At 40.5% G+C, this 26,355-nt stretch overlaps 1 protein-coding gene across 1 annotated transcript; it reads right to left on the minus strand.

Annotated features, from left to right (window-relative positions):
• Positions 1-11,876: 11,876 nt before the first annotated feature.
• On the minus strand, positions 11,877-24,108 carry LOC132850251 (ras-related protein Rap-2a). The gene is made up of 2 exons (XM_060876620.1): positions 22,934-24,108; positions 11,877-13,245 (listed from the first exon to the last, which is right to left on the minus strand). The coding sequence occupies exons 1-2, from the start codon at positions 23,245-23,247 to the stop codon at positions 13,008-13,010; spliced, it is 552 nt and encodes a 183-aa protein (XP_060732603.1). The 5' UTR covers positions 23,248-24,108; the 3' UTR covers positions 11,877-13,007.
• Positions 24,109-26,355: the final 2,247 nt, after the last annotated feature.

The following is a 26,355-nucleotide window of genomic DNA, read 5'->3' on the forward strand; positions in this document are numbered from 1 at the left end:
CCAGGACTTATTCACACTATGCTCATAGTGCACATTCAAAACACTTTTATTTTAAAATTGCACAGGGGCCCAACAGTGGCATCTTAGTGGACCTGAGATCAAACTCACAACCTTCTGATTAGGAGCTCGAGACCATAACCACTAGGCTACCACATACCTGCTAAGCATGCATATACACAGATCAGCCATAGCATTGAAATCACTGGCATGTGAATATTGGAAGAAGGCCGTGTGATGCTCTGGGAAATGTTCTGCTGGGAAACCCTGGGTCCTGGCATTCATGTTACTTTGACATAAACCACCTACCTTAAACAGTGTTACAGACCTTCATGGCAAAGGCATTTTTAATAGCAGTAGCCTATTTCAGGGATCAAAGTGTTGAATTAGCCTTCAAATTCCCTGGATCTCAATTCAATCAAGCATTTGTAGGATGTACTGGACAAACTAGAGGTCCATAGAGGTCCCACCTCAAACTTACAGTATTAAAGGATCTGCTGCTAACATATTGGTGCCAAATACCACAGTACACCTTCAAAGGTCATGTGGAGTCCATGTCTTGATGGATCAGAGGTGTTTTATTAGAACCTACAAAATATTATGCATGTTTTAATTTTAATTTTCAAATTTTATGGTTTATCAGTGTGTGTGTAATAGTGATTTATTATCATAAACATGCTCTAGAGTTCTAGCCTCTGTAGTAACATTCATTTAAACTTATATATAAACATTTTTTAAATGTCACAATGCCGGGTTTGGGGTTAACTAGGGTTATCATTTTTAATTGCATAGATTTTGAATTTCTAAACATATTTTAAATGCATGAAACGTTTTCAGCTTTTTATACAGGGCAATCCAACGAGTATAATCTTGCAGTGTGTCCAGATTCTCTCTAATCATGCAGAAAAGCATCAATTCATGTCTGAATCCGTTTGTATAAAATTGTATGTGTTGATTCCTCCAACTGGATTAAAATGTATCATGCTATCTCTCTCTCTCTCTCTCTTTCTCTCTCTCTCTCTCTCTCTCTCTCTCTCTCTCTCTCTATCTATCTTAAGATTTACATTTCTGTAAAAAAAACTTGGTGTAATCATTAAATGTTATATTTAAATAATAATTATATCATCATTATTATTCTTCCATTAATCCAGGCATATAGTCATTACAGTCTATGTCCCTGTCTTGGCAAAGTTGTCGTCAGATGTTCACAGGGACCGGGATCTTGTGAGGACCAGACAAAAAGTGACCTGAGTAACCGGTTTTGAATGCTCATCAGTCTATGAGAGAGGCAGTCAAATAAGAAACTTGTAGGACAAGGAAATGCCATGTTCATTAATATGAAAGAGTATCAGATGTCATATCCTGCAAGGTAACAAGGCAGCCGGATGCTGTTGTTTAAGGGGAAAAGAGGAGATCTTATTTTCATTAATGTGCCCTGTGATGGAATATAGCTAATTCAGTATTTTCACAGTGTACCCAGTGTTCCTGATAGTACCTGGATCCATCATGACACTGACCAAGAAAAGGATGCTACTGAACATGACTGAATTAATAGACATTCTATCACAGTGATAGTGAAAGGATGGAATTAATACTACAGATAGAACAATATTAGTTCTATATCTTTTTCATAAATAATAAGTGTAAAACATGCTATCATGATTTTAAACAATGTAAAAATGTGGTTGATTTGTTTTTTTTCCCACCAATCCACGGCTTTATTTGATTCAGAACCTCAAGTATCACTCATACACAAAGACACACACAGGGAGAACATCCTTTAGTTCATTTTTGATGTTTTGTAAGGTAGTATGTGGTATTTAAGTGAAATAAAGATGTTAGCAAAACAGGACATGGCAGAGCACATTAAAGTTTTATTCATGCATTGCTGGCGTTCAAGAGCAACCATTTAGATGAATAGTGGATCACAAAGTCTTTATGGCTCTTTCTTTAAGACTTTATGGCTCCACTAGTGAAAGCTAGAGTGAAACAACAGCTGCACTTCCTACCACCTACCAGCAGAGGACGCAAAACATTTATGTGAATGAGTATCCACACACAGAGGACAAAACAGACGCACAATGTCATTCCAGCTTCACTCCACATGACAGTAGGTAAAAAGATAAATTATAAGAATTAAATTCAAGTGACACCAGTTCAGCAGACAAAGGAAGCTTAAAACCTAACACATAACTGAAGTGCCTTGGGAGATTCAATGGAACAAATCAGCTAGTAGCTGTTATTGTCTATTGCTGCTGGAGGTTTTACAGTGTCATCTGGAAACAACTCACTTGGCATCTTGGTAATGGAAACTGGCACCGTGGACCTTTTCCTACAGGAAACCATTTTGATTTGAGTGACAGAATGTAGGCTTGCACCTGAGCACAGTTCGCTGGAGTGTGGAAGAGTGATGATTGAATGCTCACTCTCATCACCTCCACTTCTCACAAAATGAAATGAAATTGCCTTCCGAACAAATCCAAGGTATACTCTGTGATTTTAGAGCAACAAAGGGGCAACAGGTCACTGGATACATTCTTAAGCTCAAGAATGAACATTTCTGCTTTTTAACTTCTAGACAAAATAAGATTCAAGCATTAATTGGATGTAACTTCTTGAATGACCTCAGTATATTTAATCACCAATGTATTAAATATATAAGCAATCATGTAATGGTGCAATACAAAGTTAATAAGACTCTATTTAGGCAACTTGTGTTAATTAATTCATAATGATATACCACGTGGCTTCTCACTCTCTACCCATCCCGAGGCATCCAGAGATTGTACCAGCTCCGATTGTCTTCTGTGTCATGAAGATTTTGGACCTTCACTGTGATAAGGCCAACCATGTGGAGGACGCCAACTCCATGTGGTCTTTGAGGACAACAACCTCCTTATCAATACAACATTTATCAGACTGTATATTTATAATCACACCCTCCAGTGTCACCTACATGAGGATGAGGTTCCCCTTTGACTCTGGTTCCTCTCAAGGTTTCTTCCTTTACCATCTAGGGGAGTTTTTCCTCCCCACAGTCACCTGAGTCACCTCAGACTTGCTCATTGGGGATCAATACAAACACATTTAAATATATCTAATATTCATCTTGAATTTTTGTATTATATTAATCTTTATATTAACCTTTTGTTCTCTGTTTATGTTTTGTAAAGCTGCTTTGAGACAATGTCAATTGTAAAAAGTGCTATAGAAATAAATTTGAATTAGAATTTACTTTTCACTTGCAGAGATTTCCATACTTAAGATAGTAAAGATAAGCAGATAAGCAAGGAGATGCAAAAGATCATTTTACTAATTTGGTGACCAATTGAAATATAATAATCAATGATTTATAATCCCACTATCCAGTGTCACTCAAAAAAACAAACAAACAAAAAAAAAAACGAGTTCCCAGTTTAATCTGCTCCCTCTAAAGGTTTTTTACTCATCTTGTCTCAAGCAGGTTTTCCTTGACACTGTCACCTCCAGCTTGCTTACTGGGGATCTAAATCAACAGGCATTTTTTTGTGGAGGAAAAAAGACAATATACTTACATCCTTTTTTACTTTATACCGGGTATGTGAATAACAGCAAAAGCTTTTAGATATCTTTATTCTGGGTTGTAAAATGATCCTCACATCTGCTCAGTAGTCTAATAGCCACTTGATACTGCACTTGTGGTCTTAGCCTGGTCTCTGTCTGTTCAACCATGAAAAACCCATGTTGTTTAGCTCCTCCAGAAGTTGAAGTAACTCCATTAACACACTAAGTAACACACTAAACTTTCCAGCACTCTGTGGTACCCTCCTGTGGGTTTGTGTGGCCAGCCGTTGTCACTCCTAAACACTTCCACTTATAATAACGTCACTTACAGTTGACCCAGGCAGCTGCAGCAGTTGTGAAAATTTTATATACTGAGTTGTTGGAAAGGTGGCATCCTTCAGAGCTCTCCTTTCAAATGCGGTTGTTTATTCTGCAGAGATTACACAACAGACTGCGCAATTTTACACCTGTGTCAGGAAAGGGTGCACCTCAAATAACCAAATCCACTCAGTAGAAGGGTGAATCAAAGACTCATAACTACACAATTCTTAATAAAAGCACTGGAATAAATTATCTTTATTAAACATTTGTTTTGTGTAGCTGGCATTTGAATGGAGACTTCTGTATCTGAAAAAAACGAGCAATATATATGAGCAATAATGTAGCAAGAGTGTAGAAATTGGTAGACTGTATAATCAGAAGATAATCAGAGATTCTTGTACACTGTGTGTGTGTGTAAGTGAGAGAAAGGAGGGGGTGTAAACTGGCTGTGGTGCCTCCACACCACCCACTCGTGACTATGTTGGGCAGAGGGATGAGGGATAAAAGATGCAGCTCTGTTCTTCTCTTCATTTCTTCATTCCAGCCGCCCACCTGCTTTCTCTTTTCCCTAAGAGGAAAAGCTTCTCTCATGAGTGTATATCAATGTTGAGGTAAAGGTTATGAGACACTGTAGGCAAAAAAACAAAAGTGCGCATGCACTCAAACATTCTCGGGATGTGTTACAGATTACAGGCCATGTCTGAATGCTCTTTGAGGTCACATGATCTTTTTAATGTTAGGGATAATTCCCTTTGGAGAATATTATGCATTATATATAAGCATCAGTCTAGCATTACATTTATGACCCTAAAGCAATTTGACAAGTTAAAGCATGAAGTTTGTGATGCTGGTATTTGTTGAAAATTATTGCAGAGGTGCCATTTCATGCCCAGTGATTTTCCAGCCTGAGAAACCGCTCAAGCAGAAGCTAACCTTCTACGCACACATGAGACATGACTCATATTGCACATCTACACCACTATGAGAACAGAGAAGGTGAGACAGCCTAGGAGAAAGCTAGTAGCTAGTAGAGAAAGCTGGATAGTAGCAATGTTGGTAGCATGTTTTGAGATATTGAGTTATGGTGGCACTTGTAATGCAGAGATTCCCATCAGCACTTTCACTCTATTGACTAGTGTCATGTTCTCTAAAAACAAGCTGACTGTGAAGAATAAGAGGAGGAAAAACACCATTTGTAACTGCAGCAGAAAACCACTAGCTGCACTAATGCTAAAAAGAATCGCCCAACTCTCTCTCTCTCTCTCTCTCTCTCTCTCTCTCTCTCTCTCACACACACACACACACACACACACACACACACACACACTCATATCATTAGCAGCATCAGTGGATATGCAGTTGTGCATTGATCTCATTATGGATCGATCCTATTACCTCCTATTAACTCCTCAACACAAGACCACTCTTTCACTTACTGCATTATACAAAGATAACTTTAAAGTGGGACGATGGGTTCAAACTCTGAGGACGCTGAAAATCTAGCTGCACATAAAAATGCTGAACTATAGCATGCTCTGCTTCACTTTTACCAATATGCATTTCTATATTTCTACATAAACTCATTCTTGTTTAGAGCAAGTGTGCTTTGCTCTAAACATAGCTTGCTTGCTTGTTTACTTTAGCTCTAAGGACAGAGCTGAAGCAACTGGGTGTATAATCTCATAAGTGAAATGAAAGTCATGGATGCCAATTCCATGATTTTCAAAATGAAGAAATTTGGAAATAGATATTCATTCATTCATTCATCTTCTACCGCTTATCCGAACTACCTCGGGTCACGGGGAGCCTGTGCCTATCTCAGGCATCATCGGGCACCAAGGCAGGATACACCCTGGACGGAGTGCCAACCCATCACAGGTCACATACACACACTCATTCACTCATGCAATCACACACTAGGGACAATTTTCCAGAGATGCCAATCAACCTACCATGCATGTCTTTGGCCCGTGGGAGGAAACCGGAGTACCCGGAGGAAACCTGGAAATAGATATTAATTTATTTATTTATAGAAATGTTCTGCAGACCAAATACTTGATTTTAGCTAGCGTGACATGCCGTATAAAAACTATAGCAAGTGCATAGTAAATAGAAATACTAATTTAATTTACTGTATAAATGTGGTGGGTGTGTGGGAAGCAAAAGTTCAATGGTTAAAGCATTGCCCTACTATCAGGAGGTTGTGATTCTAAATCCCAGAATCACCAAGCTACCACTGCTGGGCCCTTGAGCAATTCTCTTAATATTCAACTGCTCAGTTGTATAAATGAGTTCAATATAAGTTGCTCATTTACAATAAGGAAATATAATATAAGACAGTGGGTACAATGGTATATTTTTCTTTTTTTAATATGTGAAAATGGCATCCAATTACATTCTTACTCAAGTTAAGTTTGATGAACATCAAATAGAACAGAGAGTACATCAAATATGAGTTTTTGGTCTTTTTAATTTCATTTTGTTTAAGTTATAATGTTCAGCAATGGCTGTGAATCTCTCCTGCCTGTAGTGTGAGGTGAAGCAGCAACAAAGCAGGAGACGGTGACACCCGTAAGTCACTGACAAATACTGGCCAACAAATTCCTTAAGCCCAATGCCATGGTCTAATAACGGTTGGGAATGATGGGCTGGGCCCATATGGAAAGCAGTGCAAGCAGAATATCATTGCTGACTTTATCTGCTGTGGTCTGCAAATCGAATAAAGCCATAGCACATTCTTCTGCAGCATTATTCAAGCCTGAACATTAAGCCATATAAAGAAAAATTCTCACTGAGAGGCTGAACTTCCTGTGTTGTTATGTGAAGAATCCCAGTACACTCTCTGAGTAACAATGTATTTTCTAGGCTCTATCCTATGGATGTTTTTCACATCCCATTTGCTGTTAATATGGTTAATATGGAGGCTGTTTGTGTTTTCTAAACATCTTTTCTGCTTTAAAATGTCTTTCCATCTTCTGCCACTCGCACGTTTTCACGTCTCTCTTATCTTCTACCTCCTCCCTTCATCTCTCTGCAGTGTTGCTGTGGTAGCTCTGTGTGCTGCTGAGCAGAAACCTAGTGGGAATAAACTGTATGGAACAATATACATATCAGTCTTCTCCTGTGAATCCACAAACCACTGGGTAGCATTATTATTTAATGATCATGCCTCGACTTTAAGATTTCACACTGATAGACTGTTTTACACGGTTGCACAAATACACACAAACACAAAACACACACCTATGTGGACATACAGGTAAACCATGACTCAGTTTAGAACTAAAACATGAATGCAGACTCCAGACTGCAAGTTCTCCCGAGATCTCACCCAGCATCTCCCATCTTCCCACGCATCAGAGAACATCCGACTGCTATCGCTACCTTATGTAAGGCTTTCGTTGAAAGCAGTTCTCTCAATGCAGGAGGTCAGGAGGGAGAGACCGACCAGAGACTGACAGCCTCAACTCAATCGCACATTAAAAATACTGCAGAGGATGTGATTTCATAAGAGTGAAATGCAGTGACACATAAAATGTTTTTATTCATTTGTTCAAATTCAGTAAGAGCTTTATCCTGGTCAGGGTCCTGATGGTTCCCAGGAATATTCAATTCAATAAAATATTATTTGCATAGCACTTTTAACAATGGACATTGGCTTTACAAAAATAAAAAAAAAAACTTTATAATTAAAAATGACAACAATTAAATTTAAATTATATTTATATGTAATGAGAAAAAACACTGAGAACAATGTGGGAATACACTGGACAGGATGCCAGTCCATTGCAGTGCATCATGTTATGCACAAATTCACACTTGGGGCAATTTAGCATAGTTAAATTCAAATACTTCTTAGTTTTTGGACTGTAGGAGAAAGAAATGAAAGAAGAAGGATGGTAGAAAACCCAGAGGAACCCTACATGGACACACAGAGAACATTTAAAACTCAACAGACAGTAACTCAAGCTCAGGATTAAACCAGGGGCCCAGGAGCTGCAACCGTTCTGCCACTTAACGCTATACAAAGTTAATATAATCTAACACTGGCTTTGTATGTATACTGTCAATTTTAACACCATTCTCAAAATTCACACTGAATCACACAAAATTTACCCAAAGTTTTTTTAGATAGAGAAAGAGAGGATTTGGATATAGTTGAACAATTCATTTTTATATTGAGTTTAGAACATTGTTTACATCTGCACCCTTTTTCTCTTGCTCAGAAACCTAAAGTGCTTTTCCAGTCTCAGTTTGTGCATCTTCACCTCACACCACTCTCAGAATGCCTGCAGCAGCCTCTTGTGTGAACACATCAGCGCACGTTTACCGGTCACTGCGCCAATGCCGTGATTACTTTAACATATGAAAGAAAGCAGAAGCTTCCCTGAACATCACACATCAAACATGCTGCCAATGAGTAAAGACAGCTTACTGAGGCAGGGTATAATATGTGAAGATGTCTCCAGATACACAACTCTAAAGGTTTGGCGGAAAACAACATTGCAGTTTGGAAAAAAAGATGGAAAAACAGCATGTGTCAAAAGTCCGATATTTGATTTTCGGTTATTTTCGGCGTAGGCCGACGTGTTTATTCAGTTCTATAACAATTTGTGTCCTGACCTCATATTTTAAGCTTGCATAAATATTGTGACAGTTGGCTGAACCCTGGATTTGACTGTTCAGTGCTTGAAGTTGCATTGACTGAAAACACAGCAGTTTTTGCTAAATGAATGAGTGAGAGAGAATGGGTTGGAACAAACAGGAACTGCTGTTGTGTTTAGATGTTGGATATAACCAAGTTTGACCCAGAAAAGTCACTGTGGTTGAAAGCTATAATGTTCTGAAGGCTAGCTTTGTCAATGCAAAAAAGAAAAAAGAAAACAAGGAAAAATAAAGGTAAGACTACAACATGTCAAGCTGAAAACAAAACAAGGGTCCTACTTGATGTTTAAGGGGTTAAGTGGAATAAACATCAAATGTAGTTAAAATTAAAATAATGCAAAATAAAATAAATATTAATTCATCTCCTACCTCAAATAACAAACAATATAGAGCCAAATATTTGTGGAAACCTGGAAATCACCCACATCTGACATTTGACGATCATATTTTATTTAATCTCATTTTTTTTGTTAAAATTGCTTGCCCTTTGATTCATTCTCCTCGGAAGGCTTGCTGCTAGATTTTGGAGTGTGGTTGTGGGGATTTGTGCTCATTCAGTTAAATTCATCCCAAAGATGTTCAGTTTAATTAGGGGTCAGGGCTCTGTGCAGGACATTTGAGTTCTTTAACTCCAACCGTGGCAAAATGCTGTCATTGGAACTCACTTTTTGCACAGGGCCATTGTCAAGCTGAAATGTTTGGACCCCTTAATTCCGGTGGAGAGAATTCTTAAAGCTACCGCATACAAAGTATTAATAATAAAATTAAAGATAGACATTGTCCAGTGAACAGGAAGACGTTAACTGTTACCCATGACAGCTTGTTGCCCAAAACTCCAACCAAAGAAAGTCATGTTTTTGTTTTTTTTTTGTCCTTTTTTTCCAGTGCACTTTTCTGATTTATTTACTTAGAAGGTGCACACTTCTGAAGTCTGTAGTTGAATCCCAATCTGAAGTGACATGTTCTCTAAGGGCATGGTGGCATAGTGGTTAGTATGTTTGCCTTATGGCTCAGGGGTTGTTGGGAGTTTGATCCCTTCCTCTACCCTGTGTGTGCAGATGTTTTCCCTGTGTTTCAGGGGTTTTCTCCAGTCCCCAACATACCTCCATTGTAAACTGATTGACAACTCTAAATGGTCTGTATTGTGTGAATGGGTGCGCATCCAGGGTGCCTTGTTTCCTCATTCCTTGTGACCCTGTGCAGAAAATGACTCTAATGACTCCAGCAGGCTGTTTCTAGTCTTGTCAGTATAGTTTACATCTATGAACTACACAAGTCAAACAAACCTGTACAAGAAGCTTGTACAACAATACTGTAGTTAAAATCCCATACTAGCCATGATGCTAGATAACAATTCCAACCAGATAATTTCATTGGCTAATTCCAAAATCACATCGTTAACATCTGTCAGCTAGAATATACACTAATCTTTGGAGAATCAACAAACAAGGGTTTGCTAAGATAATCTTATTAATTCGTTTATCTCCACTAGACACTTTTTCCTGGTCAGGGTCATGGTGGATCTGGGGCCTGTTCCAAGAACACCAGGCATGTGGTGAGAATATAACTTGCATGAAATACAGTTATATACTCGTTCAGGCCAAAGGATAAGTGCCATTGTTTTGTTGTGGGAGGATACTGAAGAAGCCAGAGGAAACCCACACAGACATGTGGAGAACATGCTAAACTCCACACTGCAGGTAACCTAAGATCAGGTTTGAACTGAGACAGCAATGCTACCCTCTGCTAGCTACCCCAGCGTGCCACCAATGAGAGGACTCGCTGTTTGAAATTCTAGTTGAACAACAGACATTTATGGACTCCAGGCACAAACTTAATTCTCAGTGTATTTTCCAACATCTACTTTTGCATTTGAATGTAGATGTTTAATAGGTAAGGCAAAAATATTCAATAATTAAGAACTTGACAGCAATGGGTCTCTACCTTTGCCACTAACAGATTTAGTCCTTATTGTTACTAATCTGAAAGCCTCAAATTCCGATAAAACAGACTTCATACAGGAAACTACTACAGATAAATTATTTCAGATATTTGACCTCGCCATAACCTTAATCCGGTTTGTGTTGATTCCAAAATCGAATTAGTTCTTTTGCAGGTCACAACGATACAAACAATTAACCATTTGTTATCGAAACACCGTGCTAACCAGAATCCCAGACACACTATCTGAAAACTTAGCAGAGACAAAACAAGCACCAAATGGCTGTAGAAAGGTCAAAGGACTGTTGAAAAACATCATTAGTGGCTTACAGATATGGTCTTTGACCTACACCTGCTTTTGTCCTAATAAAAAGGAAGGACATATACAATACCTAAACAAAAGTAAATGTCCTGTGTGTGTAACAATGCATTGGACTACACTCAAAGCACACACTCATTTACAGCCATGCCAGAATACATGAGTTCACACAAACACACTCTCGCTCACACAGACACATTCAAATCTATTAACACTAGTGTCTCAGAAGAGGAAACATGGGGAAGGAAAGCCGGCAAAACAGAAGAATAGGAATATTCCTCTCAATCAACATCTTTCTTTCCACAGTTCATCACTCTTACCATCTGTGGCACAGCGGAACTGTTACAATTAGTGTAAAAATGCTAAATGGGGCTTATATTTTACAATCAGAGTGTTTCATGACTAACTGACATGAACTCGATTTTTATCAGGGTTTTTCCATTAGCTATTAGTGTTAGTGCCACAACTGCTCTATCTATGATATTAGAATTTAAACCCGAATCCCACCACCAAATATGAATGTGTATGTGTGTATAAAAAAAAAGGAAACCCCCTTACATATTCAAAAACTTGAATACTGGATATTTACCATTTTTGAACAGCTCATGTACATTTACACTTAGTCCTCTTGTGAAAATATCACCCCTAAGCAGCACAACATACATTCAAATGACTAAGACACACAGTCTCAGTATCCTTATGAAGACATTCCCCCGACATAATCAGTAATGTAGCTAATTAATGCTACACTTAAAATAATCTATATAAAATAACAATAATAATACTCTAATCCTAACCTTAATTCCCATAGCCAAAGGTTAATTAAAAAAAAGGGTAGGGTTAGGACAAATCTATCAGATATTCCTACCCTTGTGAGGACATTTGGTCCAAACCGAAATATACAGACATTCCTACATATACAGACTGTCATCATCATCATCATCATCATCATCCTCCCACATGCACAGATCAACACACCATCTTACTTGTATATAATTTAAATAAAAGCAGAGCAGCATGTGCATGACAAAAACGTTTGCATTATTCCCTACAGTTATAACTTTTATTAAAGGAGCATTAGCAAGACTGATGTGTTGAACACACTTTATTGTGGTGCCAAATGAAAGAGTGTCACCATTCATTCAGGAAGGACAGAGTAAATGTTCACATAAAAAAATATAAAATCAACAATGAGTACACAGCACCTTGCCGCTCTGGTCTGACCGAAGTGATCGTCGTTTTGGCTCAAACTCTTTAAATCTGCTTCAGGCTGTTCAGTTTTCTGGCCATGAACACAGTCCACAGGCCCACAGGAAGTAGGAGGCAGAGTGGAACTGACAACATCCATATCTGTGTTTAGACTACCAGCATCAACATCAATGATTTTCATTACTGTTTGAAATTGGTTGTCTCCCTGTGCACCTTTTTTTTGTGAAACGCTAGAACTGGATTAGAGTTTGATGGCACCATGTGAAGAATGTTTAACCCAAACTCAGAAGCATATGCTGGATGATAAAAACTGCACAGAAACTGAAAGAGGCCTGGTGCTTTCTGGAGGTTTTCTGGATTCTTGTCATCATATCTCAGAACGAAAACACACAACTGGTACACAATATCACACTTATTCTCAAGAAAAAACAAAAACAAACAAAAAAACCCAGAATCGTCTACAATTCCAATAATTGAGACCAAATAGGGAAAGGAGGTGTTTAAAATGTTTTTTTTTTTTTCCTGTAGTGTTGAAGTGGGTGTTTCATTCTATTTGTTCCTACTAATCAATCTGTTATTAATGTTTAATGGTTGAGGTGGTGGAGGTCAATCCCTCAACTATAAGAGCTCTGTCTAAGTTACATGATTAGAAACACATCTTCAATCAAAAGATCAACAGTGAAAAGAACTTATGGGAAAAGAAACAATGGCTAAATAGTGTTAACAAACCTGAAGAGTAGTGTACACTAAGCTCCATTTGGAAACAGGGCACTCACTCGTAAGGCCAGTGCACTTCTCTGTGAGTCAGTCAGGTAAAGTGATCTCCTCATTCGGACATTACGCCAGAATGAATTCCACTATGAGAAAACTGATTTAGCAGAAAGAACATCTACTGAAATTGATGAGTATTTTGTAAATGTCTATGACTGTGCCTGCATGTTTTGTGCATGTATGTGCAGTGTGTGAAGTGTCCGTGTGTGTGTGTGTTTGTGTGAGCCCTCATGCTGGAGGGTTATTGTATATTGCAGGAGGAGCAGCAGGGATCGTCTTTGTCAGGTTGCGCTGCGTAGTCCATCTGTCGGACGATTTCGGCAAACAGTTCGTCCACCATGGTCTTACTCTTGGCTGAGGTCTCGATAAAGGGGCAGCCCCATTCCTCAGCCAGAGCCTGACCCTCGCTCACCGACACCTCCCGCTCACTCTCCAGATCCACCTTATTGCCCACCAGGATCACCGGCACCTTCTCATACCTGTGGAGGAAAACAAGGGGGAAAAAAAATGCCACAGTTACAGACAGTGAATTTGGAACAAAAAATCAAATACATCTACTCTGATGACTCCAAAGCAACAAGAAGAGCTTTCTGAATTGATGGACAACATGAATGTAAATAAATTAAAGATTTAATACTCATGTCTGGATTGGCTGCATGTTTAAGGTGTTCGAAGACCGATTGGAAGTTTGTGAGCTCATATCCCTGGGTCCACCAAGCTGCCACCTCTGGGCCCCTAAGCAAGGCCCTTAAACCCTTGTATAAAATGAAATAAAAGGTCGCTTTGGATAAGGGTGTAATGTAAATGTTTGGTGGCTCATTGTTTTTTTTAGAGAGATTGTCACTAAATGTTACAAAAAAAATCAAAAAGGTTTGTTAAAACATTATTGCCAACTACCAATCAGCCACACACACAATCACAGTGTAACTGTGGCACCATATTGAGTGGGGACCTCAGTGAATATTACCCACAATCCTGTTATATTGCTTTATATCACAAATAAGAACATGTCAGCTATGAAAAGAATATACAAACACAAGGACAATGTAGAAACACCAAATAAATGTTGGCAGATTGCTGTAATTAAATCTAAGGATGAGTGTAATGGCTTTAAGTCAGCTAGCACACCTATTAATCCACTTGCTGGGTCACAATGAGGGAAATACTTTGTCTGATTTGTTTTTTTTTTTTACACTTCACATAATTGAACAAACCAAAAAAGAAACCAAGAAGGTCAAGTGGTTTGTATAGATGCAAACAAATTCTTGTAAAATTCTTTCATTCATTATTCAGAAATATGACAACTGTAATAGATAATGCGTTACATATGGAAATCACACAAATCCCCTGAGCATGGGGAACACAGCAGAGAAGCTACATAAATGATTAGACAATTAGTTTAAACTATTTTAAGCATCATATCATATTTTATTTTAATATTTATTCATCACATTTACTGATTCACTGTGGCCAGTACGTTTGACCCGCACTTCTAGGGTTTGGGGTTGGATTCCCACCTCCACCCTGTGTGTGTGTCTGTGTGTGTGTGTGTGTGTGTGTGTGTGTGTGTGTGTGTGTGTGTGTGTGTGTGTGTGTGAGTTTACATGCTCTCCCTGTGCTTTGGAGGTTTCTTCCAGGTACTTTAGTTTCCTCCCTCAGTACAAAAGGTGTGTGTATGCTGACTGACATATCCCAATAGTCTGTGGTGTGTTCAACTGTGCCTTGTGATGGGTTAGCAGAATGTGCCATGTGTCCCTGGTAAAGTGGTAGAGAAAATAAATGGATTAGTGGATGTATAGATGGACAGTATACACGGTTTGGGCTGATTCAGAGTCAAACCGCTATCTAACCAGAAATTACCCTAAAGCTCATTTGGAGCCAGTCCAATGCCAACATTTTCGGATAGTCAGGGACTGATTGTTTTGGTCTGTAATATCACTGTCCCAAAGTGTGATTGCTGCACTAACACACTGCCACACTGCCGAAGCAAACTACAACAAAGAAAAAAAGTAAATGCTGCATATGTGAATTAGCGACCAGATGCTTGAACAAATATCTGCACATCATACAAAGGCAAAGCCAGTAGGGTATGTCATTAAAAAAATGTTTCCTGCCTTTGCCTCAGCCACAATGATGCAGAGAGAATGAGGAATGAGGAGAGCAAAAGCATTATAATGCTACTGGATGTTGTAATCATAAGAGAAATGACTCCGGGTTTAATAGTGTACTCGTTTGAAATGCACAGAGCACCAGTGTGTTAACGGCTCACACTGCCTCCTTCAGCCTCTTGTCAAACAGAACAAACAGCATGACAATAGAATGGCTTTCTCTTCTCAGGCTCTGGCTTTACTGTATGAAATATTCATGTCATTAAGTCATGCGCTATGCTGTGAATCAACACACACACCAACACACACACACACGGTGCAACCTTGTACTGGTAATGTTTGCATAGGAGTTGGGAGCTAGAGACTCCGTTACTGAGCTCAACTCCCTCAAAACTGATCTCTGTAGTGAAGCTGCTAAAGTCTTGGCACTGCTAAAACATGTGCTTACAGTTTTTTTGTGGACAACATTCTCTTTTCATGGTCATTTCCTGTCTGTGAGAAAGGTAGCATAATGTTTTGAATATGGGATGTGAGCAGATGAGTCTCTGTGGGAGCATCTCATTTACATTTTAATGATAAAACAGCAGAGCAGTAAAGTTTTACAATAATGTGAATCAAATGTTTTGTTTTTTTGCCAGACAAAAAAAAATTGTGAGGCATTTTAGCTCTGACTCACTCTGAGGTAGTCTCAAAGCACAAGATTGTGCATAAATTTGAAAAAATAACCTAAAAACAATGAACGCTGCTACATCATTCGCTTGTTCATTTTCAGTAAATGCTTTATGATGGTCAGGCTTGTGGTGGATGGAAGGCTAGTAAGACCAGATGGGACACCAAACAAACACATGGACCACACATACAAATCCAGCTGCTGGCATGTTTTGGGGAGGTGAAAGGAGAACCAGGAGAATCTAGAAGAAAACCTGCATGTCGCTGGATTAAACATACATAACGCTACACAAACAAACAGTCACATGAGTTCAGGATCAAATCAGAGACCCTGAAAGCTGTGAGGTTGCATTGCTACTAAATTATTTCAACAATCTCCACCTCCTGTAAGAACTGGCTAGTAACTCACAAGCAGTCGGATTGGACGGCGTAGAAGTCTGAGTGTGGAAAATATCCAATGGTATGGGAGGGAAAAAAAAAGTATAATCTTTTGTTATGGTTGCTATGGTGATGTGAATTACTTCCTGAATGTCAAATTGAACTGTGCAGTGTCAAAAAGAGGCTTGTGTTGTTCTAGCTAACAGAAATAGAAGCACTTCACGACGGTGGGCCTGCGACAAACCGGTACAAACCAACAGGTCCTTCGTGCAAAACAATCACTTTCTCATGTTCTGTACATGTGAAGCTCACTTCTGTAGAGTACGGTCTTACTAAAGCGCTGAATTTATGACAGGACAGCCACTCAGAGATGATGTGTGGGTGTGAGAGAGGCTGTGTGGAAATCAGGCCCTAGCACCACACTGAACTATTTTTACCCTCACAAAAAAATCCTGTCCACACACATACACGCACAGAATGAGCACACACTCCCACGATACAGCTCTTTAAATAAATCACTGATTATAGTGGTGGACTGATGGCTGTGCTTTGCAGTGTGTGTAATGAGGGCATGTGGACATGGCAGTGGTTTTGAGGAGCTGTCTCACATGATGTGTGGTGTGTGTATTTGCTGTGATGTGCTAAGATGGTGGCCATCACAATAAAAAGCCCAGACACTGCCTATTACTGATTACACACGCCTTGGCTACATGTGCACACACAAAATGAGAGAAAATGACAGAGAAAAACTGCCTGCAATTATAGTCACCAAAAACTGTAATGACATTTGAATTAAAGTTAAAAGCTACTGTATAACACCAGTTTCATTTATATGGATCATATTCATTGTATCTTTATACTAGGGATACTCTGAGTGCACTTTTTCCCCCGTTGCTGATACAAAAACAATAGTAAAGCTCATACAACTTAAAAGTGATTAGATCCAGCCTTTCGCTTATACATCAGGATTCTAAACATCTCAAATGACCCATGTTCTGCCTAAAAACCTGAATATTCAATACGAATCAATTTATGTGGGATGAATCCCAAGTGGCTTCTGATGTACTACACGGTTTATAACATGATGGTGTTGTAGTAGCAGAGCAGTGTGCTATTTGAGCAATATCTCATGAGCGAGAGTGCTGGTGTAATGAATATCAGCACCACTGTGAATCAGCTTTAGGCACAAGGCCACAGGTAATCACAGCTGTGCTGATATTAGGTACAACAGCACAACTGCGAGTGTGATATTGCTTTTACATACAGTAACAGTTCTACAAACAAGAATTTAATACGGAGTAACTGATATTTCAATTTTTCCATCAATGAAAACAGCCACGGCTGCATAGAGCATCTTGGGTTGCCATGCCAACGTACAGACTGACTGACAGCCTGCAGTAAGTGTAATAAAGGTTCCAGTATAATGATCTATTGTGAGAGTTGGTTATTTAATGTACCGAACAAAGACAAATGGAATATTTTTGGGTACCAGAGCTGTTACAGTAAATATATCTCATCGGCCACGGAATGGCCGTTAATCAAATTAGTCAACCAAAAATAACTATTGATTGACTGATTGATTGAATGATCGATAAAATAAACATCATACTAGATTTAGTTGCAGAAAAATCATGATAAGACTAGGTTGGAATTTGTTGCAGGAATGACCTCATTTAGGACACAGTCATTCTCATCAAAATTAAATAAATGCAAATTGTCTAATAACAAAATGAAAAAAGATTTGTAAAAAATATGACACAAATGTCATTTGTTACTTTCGATCAGTTTTCAGAACAGAAAGTCATTTAGGAAACAAGTTTTTATTGACTTGTTTATTCCTTCGTACGTTCCTTTCTTCTATCCATCCCACTGCTTATCTTACTGGGCTTCATGGAACCTGGAACCTATCCCGGGAGACTCTGGGCACAAGGCAGGGTACATTGTAGAAATGCCAATCATCCTACAATGCATGTCTTTGGACTGTGGGAGGAACCCGGAGTAACTGGAGATGCGTGAAACGAGCCCCAACCTGGAGGTCTGAGACAAACGTGTTAAACACCACCTCACTGTTCCCCCTTGACTTGTTATCTGATGAAATAGTTCTCAAATAATCCAACTTATATGACAATGTTTATTTACTCATTCACATTCACACAGTATTTACAGATATGTTAGTGAACTGTTCTTTGCCACGGCCTGAACCTACATAACTTGTGTAGCTAATAAGGTGCCTTACGTCATTTTGAAGTGGCCTCGATTTGTGATTTTCTTGAGTTATCGTCTCTGAATGGCTATGATGTCTTGAAGACGAACATTTTATTTCAGAGTCACTTTTTGGCCAAAAATAATGTCTTAATAGAATGACTTAAATTGAAAGATAGAACTGAGTGATGCTCTGCAGATCCTCCTCTTCAATTATTCCTGTTAGAGCAGAAGAGAGACTCTGCTACTGTATGGTTGATGAAGGACAGCATGATAACCTCGGGTAGCAGAGCTGCATTTGGGATGGGTTTATAATGCCCTGCACAGCAGCAAAATAAAGCACACAGCAGTCTATCTATACTGGGAGACTGACTGAAAACAAACAAGTTCTACTGTATATAGAGGCAGCATTTAAAAGAAAACAAAAGAAGAGCAACTGAACACTGGCAAATTTTATGTGTGTATGTGTACGTGTACGTGTACGTGTACAAGAGAACCACCTGCAATATTCTAATTCACTCCATTTCTCCTTGCCTTCCTGATTATTAAGAAATATGTATATATGCTGTACACACAGCGTTACATTTGTTCTCGTAGAATATGACACGACAGATTATCTTTCGGGAGCTTTCCTTTACAAGTATTAATACGGATAGGATTACACACACACACAAAACAGTGTGTATATGTAAATACACATCATTACACGTAATTGGATATGATATCTATAGTTTTTTATCTTACAAGTACATCCATCTTATTGCATTGTCTGTCAGAAGCACACTGCAGCTCCTTCTGCTGCCACTGCCCAGACTCACAGCGGCTCAGGCATACATAAACACAGCTTATATATAATACATGACCACTCTACTGATACACACCATCTACCGGGGTTAAGGAAGAGCAGAGATCATCCTTTGGTCCTAAACCGTACCAGACATCCCAGGGTCTTGCTCCGATCAGACCAAAGCATCTCATTAGTCCATCTATCCAAAAAGAGCTTCTCACCCTCTGCATCACTGCTGCTAATGACCGGTCTCTTGCACTGATGGCTCTATACTAAAGCGTGAGAAGACCTGTTCTCTCTGAATTTCTCACTGAATGACAGACGTCATTTGAGTGTTGTGTCTGAAGAGAATCAAAGCAAGTTTCTTGATACAAAGTAGGTTTCTTGACTAGAACCCAAACACAAATTATACAACTGAATTTAAGATGGATTTCTGGACATGTTTCTAATAATATTTTCTCTTTTATTTATTGTGATCTTCATTTGGGACAGGAACATTAACACATAAAACTGCCATTTATTGTGCACCTCTTCATGACCTCTGAGTTTTGACAAATTTCTAGCCACAAACAGAGCACAAAAGGCAGATAATGGGAGGAAAATAGCTGAGCCTGAAAAGGCAACAAGTTAACCTGTCTGCTTTCTTGTTCAGAATTGACTCCTGAATACCACAAAAGAAAAGCAATCACTCTATTTTTGGCTTTGAATGCAGGATGCCATGCACCTTCCATGCCTATGAGCACAAGACAACTCAACCTGCCATACTGTGTGCGAAGGAGGGATGGCTTAATCTCTCCTCTCTGTCTGAGTGACATTAGCCAACTGAATGTCGAAGAGGGCAGTTAGCACTTTCCTTTTTAATGTGTCAGCAGTTCACAAACTGAAAAAGCATGTGCTATAACCTTCTCCCTGCTTAGTTAGTAGCTGTCACATGATTAGGGATACATAGTTAGTTAGATGGAACCTGGCAAGCTGTGCTAGTTAGCTAGCGGGTGAGATAATGGGGAAAACTCAAAATCCTGAAAGGACATTACTAATTAGTAAAATGGCATTGATATAATGAGCCTTGCTCTGCACTACACATGGTCTGCATGCCTTTTTCAAGGGAATAAAAAAAGAATAGCCATACAGTGTGTGGAAAGGTCATTCAGTGAAAGCCCTGTCAGGATTAATACAAACGTTTGAGATTTGAAACACTTGTCTTCCCATCCAAATTCATCCACATCAATTAGTCTAAATGAGGGTACAGTTGGCCTCTCAGTGCTCTGCCAAGTCTATGAAAGAGTTCTTGCTGATGACAGACAGTCAAGGCATAAGGTCTAACTACATCTATGAATAGCCTGTACATCTGGTTGTGAATGTTGTTAACTCTGTAAAAGGCAGAGGCACAAAGTTTAGAGTCTCTATGGTCAGAATAAACATATAAACAGAGTATGACACTAACTCCTCCCCCCCAAAAAAATAAATAAAATCCCAACAAAATAAAAACGCTCAAGCCTGGTACAGTTTCATAAAACCCCTTGAAGAGATGGGGGTTTCACTGGACAACAAATCCACAACTATTCATAACCTGCTAGAGTTTCCCATCATGTAACACTACCCTTTATAGGAGATCTCTGGATGTTATAGGGTTAGGACATAATTTCTCACATAATCCTAATTCTTAACAATAAACACTAACAACTGCAGCAGCAATAGATGAGCTTTAACTTTTTTCCAGTGGGGTTGCATTTGGGTTTGTGTGATGGGAGACAGCCAGTCTGAGAAATTGGGAATGTTGTCAAATCCTTTTACTGGAGATTTCTTTAAAAAGTGCTTCTCGCTACTGTGTGCTATGAAATTCAGGTTGTCGGTGGCAACTGACCCATCAACAGTTTACTATTTGTAGCTGCAGCTGTAGGTCCCAGTTCAGTGCTCTGGGCATCCTTACAAATAGGGTAAGGAAATCCAGCACAGGTAATTTTAGAAATGTAAACTTTTAACCTAGTTGTATTACTCATGTCAAAAAGTGACCTGTAACACCTACTCTACAATCACAGTGTGAAACCTTGCACTGTGACCTCTCTCACAACAGACCACAAAGTCAGTCACAACAAGCCTAACGGCTCACAACACAATGTACTTTCCACAAGCCAATCACAACTCATTGCAACAGCTACACAAGCCGGTCACAACACAGGGCACAGCTACACAAGCCGGTCACAACACAGGGCACAGCTACACAAGCCAGTCACAACACAGGGCACAGCTACACAAGCCGGTCACAACACAGGGCACAGCTACACAAGCCGGTCACAACACAGGGCACAGCTACACAAGCCAGTCACAACACAGGGCACAGCTACACAAGCCGGTCACAACACAGGGCACAGCTACACAAGCCAGTCACAACACAGGGCACAGCAAGGCAAGCCAGTCACAACACAGGGCACAGCAAGGCAAGCCAGTCACAACACAGGGCACAGCTAGGCAAGCCAGTCACAACACAGGGCACAGCAAGGCAAGCCAGTCACAACACAGGGCACAGCAAGGCAAGCCAGTCACAAAACAGGGCACAGCAAGGCAAGCCAGTCACAACACAGGGCACAGCTAGGCAAGCCAGTCACAACACAGGGCACAGCAAGGCAAGCCAGTCACAACACAGGGCACAGCTAGGCAAGCCAGTCACAACACAGGGCACAGCTACACAAGCCAGTCACAACACAGGGCACAGCTACACAAGCCAGTCACAACACAGGGCACAGCTACACAAGCCAGTCACAACACAGCATCCATGCATTCTTCTGTACTTCATACTTAGTATCTTAAGTTAAATGTTTGCTTAAGACATGAATATGTTCTCCATTTATATTTTTGTGTCACTCAGTCTTTTATTGGGTTGCACTGCTGTATGATATAGTCATGTGATGTTATGAATTATAAGAGAAAGGGTTGAGATGGAAATCAAGTAACATGGAGCTGCTGAGAAGCAAAGCTTCACATTATAATGCATTCCTCTGAAGTAGTATTTTCATACTAAAGCACAACACACACAGCAGGTTCCTACTTGTCTCAGTTGATCAGCAAAATGTACTGAAACAGACAGAAGTCTGACATTTTGCTTTGTTTAATACAATATATAATTATGAGATCGTGCAAGCTGCTACATAACTATAGTGCTTAGTAATGTGTGTATCAGCTGGCTTACAGCGAATAGGGTGCAGAAATGTATAGGGTTCATAAAAACACAAAGAAACTGACTCAGATGGAAAATGTAGGACCACACATAGGACAGGACACATGTGCTACAAAAATTGGGTAAGGTATTGACCAGCACACAATGGAAAACATCTGACACTGTTTGCTTTCTCTGTCTCACTGTGCAGTTGCCATCTTAAACAGGTATAATAGTTAATCATACACTGATCAGCCCTGAAGGCAAAGCAAAGTATCAAACAAATTCAGCAGAAGGCCTTACTGTGGGGGTCATTCTAGCCTGACTCTAAAGTGGGATCACAGAGAATCAATGATTCACTGCCTGGTGTTTCTGGATCTACTGTATATCTTAGAAAAGTAGACCCACACCGCAAGATAAAGAGGTAGTGCCATGTAGCACTCATCTGTCAGTACAAAAAAGTGTGTATATGAGAGAGAGAGAGAGAGAGAGAGAGAGAGAGAGAGAGAGAGAGAGAAGGAGGCAGACAGACAGAGAGAGACAGACAGAGAGAGAGAGAGAGAGAGAGAGAGAGAGAGAGAGAGAGAAGGAGACAGACAGACAGACACACACACACAGACAGAGCGAGAGAGACACAGACAGACACAGAGAGAGAGAGAGAGAGAGAGAGAGAGAGAGAGAGAGAGAGAGAGAAGAAGACAGACAGACAGACAGAGACAGACAGACACAGACAGAGCGAGAGACACACACACAGACAGACAAAGAGAGAGAGATAGACAGACAGACAGAGAGATCCAGCAGTAAAACACTACTGCAGAACTCATCACTACTACGTCAGTGCTCTGCAGGCTCGGTTCCTCAGGCACTACCTTTTCACACGGATGATTTGGTCCCTCATGGGCTTGATGTCCTGGAAGCTCTGCTGGTTCACCAGGCTGTACACCAGGATGAAGCCCTGGCCGTTCTTGATGTACAGATCGCGCATGGAGGCGAACTGTTCCGTGCCGGCCGTGTCCAGGATCTCGAGCACCGATGGCGACGAGTCCACTTCTATCTCCTTGCGGTAGAAGTCTTCTATGGTCGGGTCATACTTCTCTATGAAGGTGCCGGTGACGAACTGCACGGTGAGGGCGGACTTGCCCACGCCGCCGCTGCCCAACACCACCACTTTGTACTCACGCATAGCTCGTAACACACCGTTAACGGGAGGGGGAACAACAGAAAACGTGCACTAGCACCCGGTATTCGTCATTTAACACGCGTAATAAACGGAGGATTAGCTACAGTGACGGAGCGAGTCCCATGCTGCTCCTGGCGCCTTCTTGCTTTTAGCTAGGAGAAGTAAACAAGCGGCGCACAAAGGCGCGGAGTCCGCGCAAGGAAACGGGGAAGAAGCGGTGCATTATCGCGGGTCTGTCCGGAAAACACTGGTTCTGTCCGGTAAACCCTGGTACCGCGGGTAAACCCTGGTACCGCGGTTCTGTCCGGTAAACACTGGCACCGCGGTTCTGTCCGGTAAACACCGGTTCTTTCCGGTAAACACTGGTACCGCGGTTCTGTCCGGTAAACACTGGCACCGCGGTTCTGTCGGGTAAACACTGGCACCGCGGTTCTGTCCGGTAAACACTGGTCCAGGCGGTTGCAGGTTTTCCGGCTGTTTCATTAGCTGAGCTCAGCGTCCTAAATCATCCGGCTAACTAACATTAGATGCGGTTTTAGCTAAGCTAACAAAGCTGCACCCGGAATCTCGAGATTGTCTTTAAAGAAGCAGGATGTGTGAAGTTTAGAGAAAGCAGTCCCTTAACTGTGGTTTCATGTCCCCGCTTCTTCTGCGCACCGACACATCCGCGGCCGCCATGCTCTCGGGTGGAGACCCACAGGCACCGCCGCGTTACCGACCGTGTCCCTCGCTCGGCTTCCGTAGCCAGCGCCAGGAAAAGCACGTCATCAGCGTCTCGTGCATGGAGCTGCGACGGGAGCCTGAAAGGCGCGGCCACGCGCTTCAAACCGCACCCACGCCGGTATGGACGAAGCGCAGAGGATTTCCAAACTCGGATTTCCGATTAGTGTTGATCTGTCTGGGGCGGGACTCGGGGATGCTGTCCAATAGCCAACAAGATCGAGGACACGCGCCAGAAAGAGCGGCGCGCTGGATGCTGTTGCTATGGAAACGCTCAGGCGTTCCAAAAGGGCAACTGCGCATGCGCGTCGTTTCACTGTCCTTTCACTGTAGTCATTATACGTCACACGGTTTTACTGTAGTTTCACTGTACAACAGTTACTTCACTTTTGCTAAAGTTGAAATGTACACTGGTTATTTCACTTTTCACACTCGTTTCACTGTTACTGCAGTTCTACACGAGGTGATGATGCAATGTTAGTAATCCTAGTGAAGACCTCTGAGTTCAGTGTATAAACACATCCTGTACATTTCAGGTGTTTGTGTCATATAGTGTATAGTGTATATAGTGTACTCCTATCTCTCATTTAATGAGTGGATACATATACACAGTTTAAAATGATCAGTGCAAATCTTTTCTAAAGAATTGAATGATTTAGTGTTACATATCTTGACTGGTCACTTAGCTTTATTAGCTTGACTATTGCCAGTACACCCAATGGACTCGTTCTGTTTTCTTCCATGCAAATTTCTCCTATTTACACAGCAAATGGTCAGCATAAGGAAACATGCTGCAAGACTTGTGCTTGTGTGGTGGACCGGCAGTGGCTATGTTCACACTGTCTTGATATTGAACAGCTGTACAGTTTCCTACTTTCACTTACTTTCCCATGTCTTGCGTCAACACTAAGCGCAAGCATAAGAAACCCAGAAAAAGAGTTACTCTGTAATTTAATGACTCAGCTGTACTCACGTCCTTAAACAGAGCCTTAATTGAAGCATGCTCATCCTCACGTCTTCTATATGGATGCTGTCTACCAGCACATCTAGCAAATTCTACCAAGCCGACATTGACCTACTAATTAAACTCTGGCCACAGCAAAGTCTGAAAATGGTTCTAGGTCAGTCCCTAGCTTGCAGTTGCTGCTAAAGGATTGGATGGTGCTAGGCACCCCACAGCTCTGAATGTGCTTGTTCGTACAGTACGTACTGCTCATGAGAGAATTCATTATGCCACAGTACAATGATTTTAGTGATCCAAACTCTGTAGTGTGCTTTGCAGCCACTATGATGGATCACTAGCAGGTCACATGCTGGGTCACATGCTTGCAGTCTGTATCACAACTAGTAGTCTCACTACACGAATCACAATATGTATTAATGGTAGTTATTACTTTGGCCCAAGATGCACATTCTCTTAGACAGTCACTCAAAAAAGGGTAGACCCCACAGTTCAAAATTGAATTCTATTAAATTTACTTGCTTTTCCATGCTTTTTCATATAGACTATCTCATTCCAAGTTCTCGAACACCTCAGGTATTTTCAAAATGTATGCAAGTGGCCTTCATCTCTGAGGTTGCATCAATGGCAACAGGATTCTTTTCTACATAGATAACTGGCTCCTATATGTCCCCACCAAGAAGCAGATAGTGGAGACACATGCAGCTTTCTCTGATATCTTCAAGGCCCCTCTGTACAAATCTAGGTAAATGCTGAACTGAAATGGATTTCTATGAAAGCCTGTTGCTAGCTATCATTGTGAAAAAGTACTGAATGTGCTAACAATAAAGACACATTGGTGGGCAGATAAATCTGTGGCGTTGACTTCAGTTTATTGATCATGTAGACATTCCCTGCTTTGTCTGGATTGTGCCTTGTGGTACTGTTTTTATATAGCTTGGTGTGCGTGAGGGTTTCCTCCAGGTTCTCTGGATTCCTTCCCCAGTCCAAAGACATGCCTTAGGCTGACTGACAACTCAAAATTGTCCATAGTGTGTGAATGGGTGGCTGAGTGTGTGTGTGATTGTAACCTGAGATGGGCTGGTACCCCATCCAAGGTGTCCCATGTTGTGCCGCGAGTCCCGTGTCCAGGTTCACTACACCCGTGTAGGATAAGCAGTAGATAGACTCAACATATAATCGAACAGAATAAGAATAGATGGATTTATCACATAACTAAAGACTGGAGACTAAGATTCTGTAATGAATTAAAATATTTTTATTTCTCTAATCTCTATATATTATATAATGCTTATATAATGTTATATTATATAATTTATATGTGCAGTTATCCTCAATTCAGGTGTCCTTATATCCATACAAGAACTGTAATTGATGGTATGAATAGAGATGCCAGTCTACACTGTGATATGTGCACTTGGTTTTTCTGT

The sequence above is a fragment of the Tachysurus vachellii genome, chromosome 8, assembly GCF_030014155.1.
Source record: "Tachysurus vachellii isolate PV-2020 chromosome 8, HZAU_Pvac_v1, whole genome shotgun sequence".
Taxonomy (NCBI): Eukaryota; Metazoa; Chordata; class Actinopteri; order Siluriformes; family Bagridae; genus Tachysurus; species Tachysurus vachellii.

What these genes read in the sequence shown, in the direction of transcription:
- LOC132850251 (XM_060876620.1), bottom strand. Translation starts at nt 23,247, where the DNA reads ATGCGTGAGTACAAAGTGGTGGTGTTGGGCAGCGGCGGCGTGGGCAAG. An exon ending in CAAATCATCCGTGTGAAAAG is followed by an intron (nt 13,246 to 22,933) that starts GTAGTGCCTGAG and finishes TTTCCTCCACAG; the next exon opens with GTATGAGAAGGTGCCGGTGA.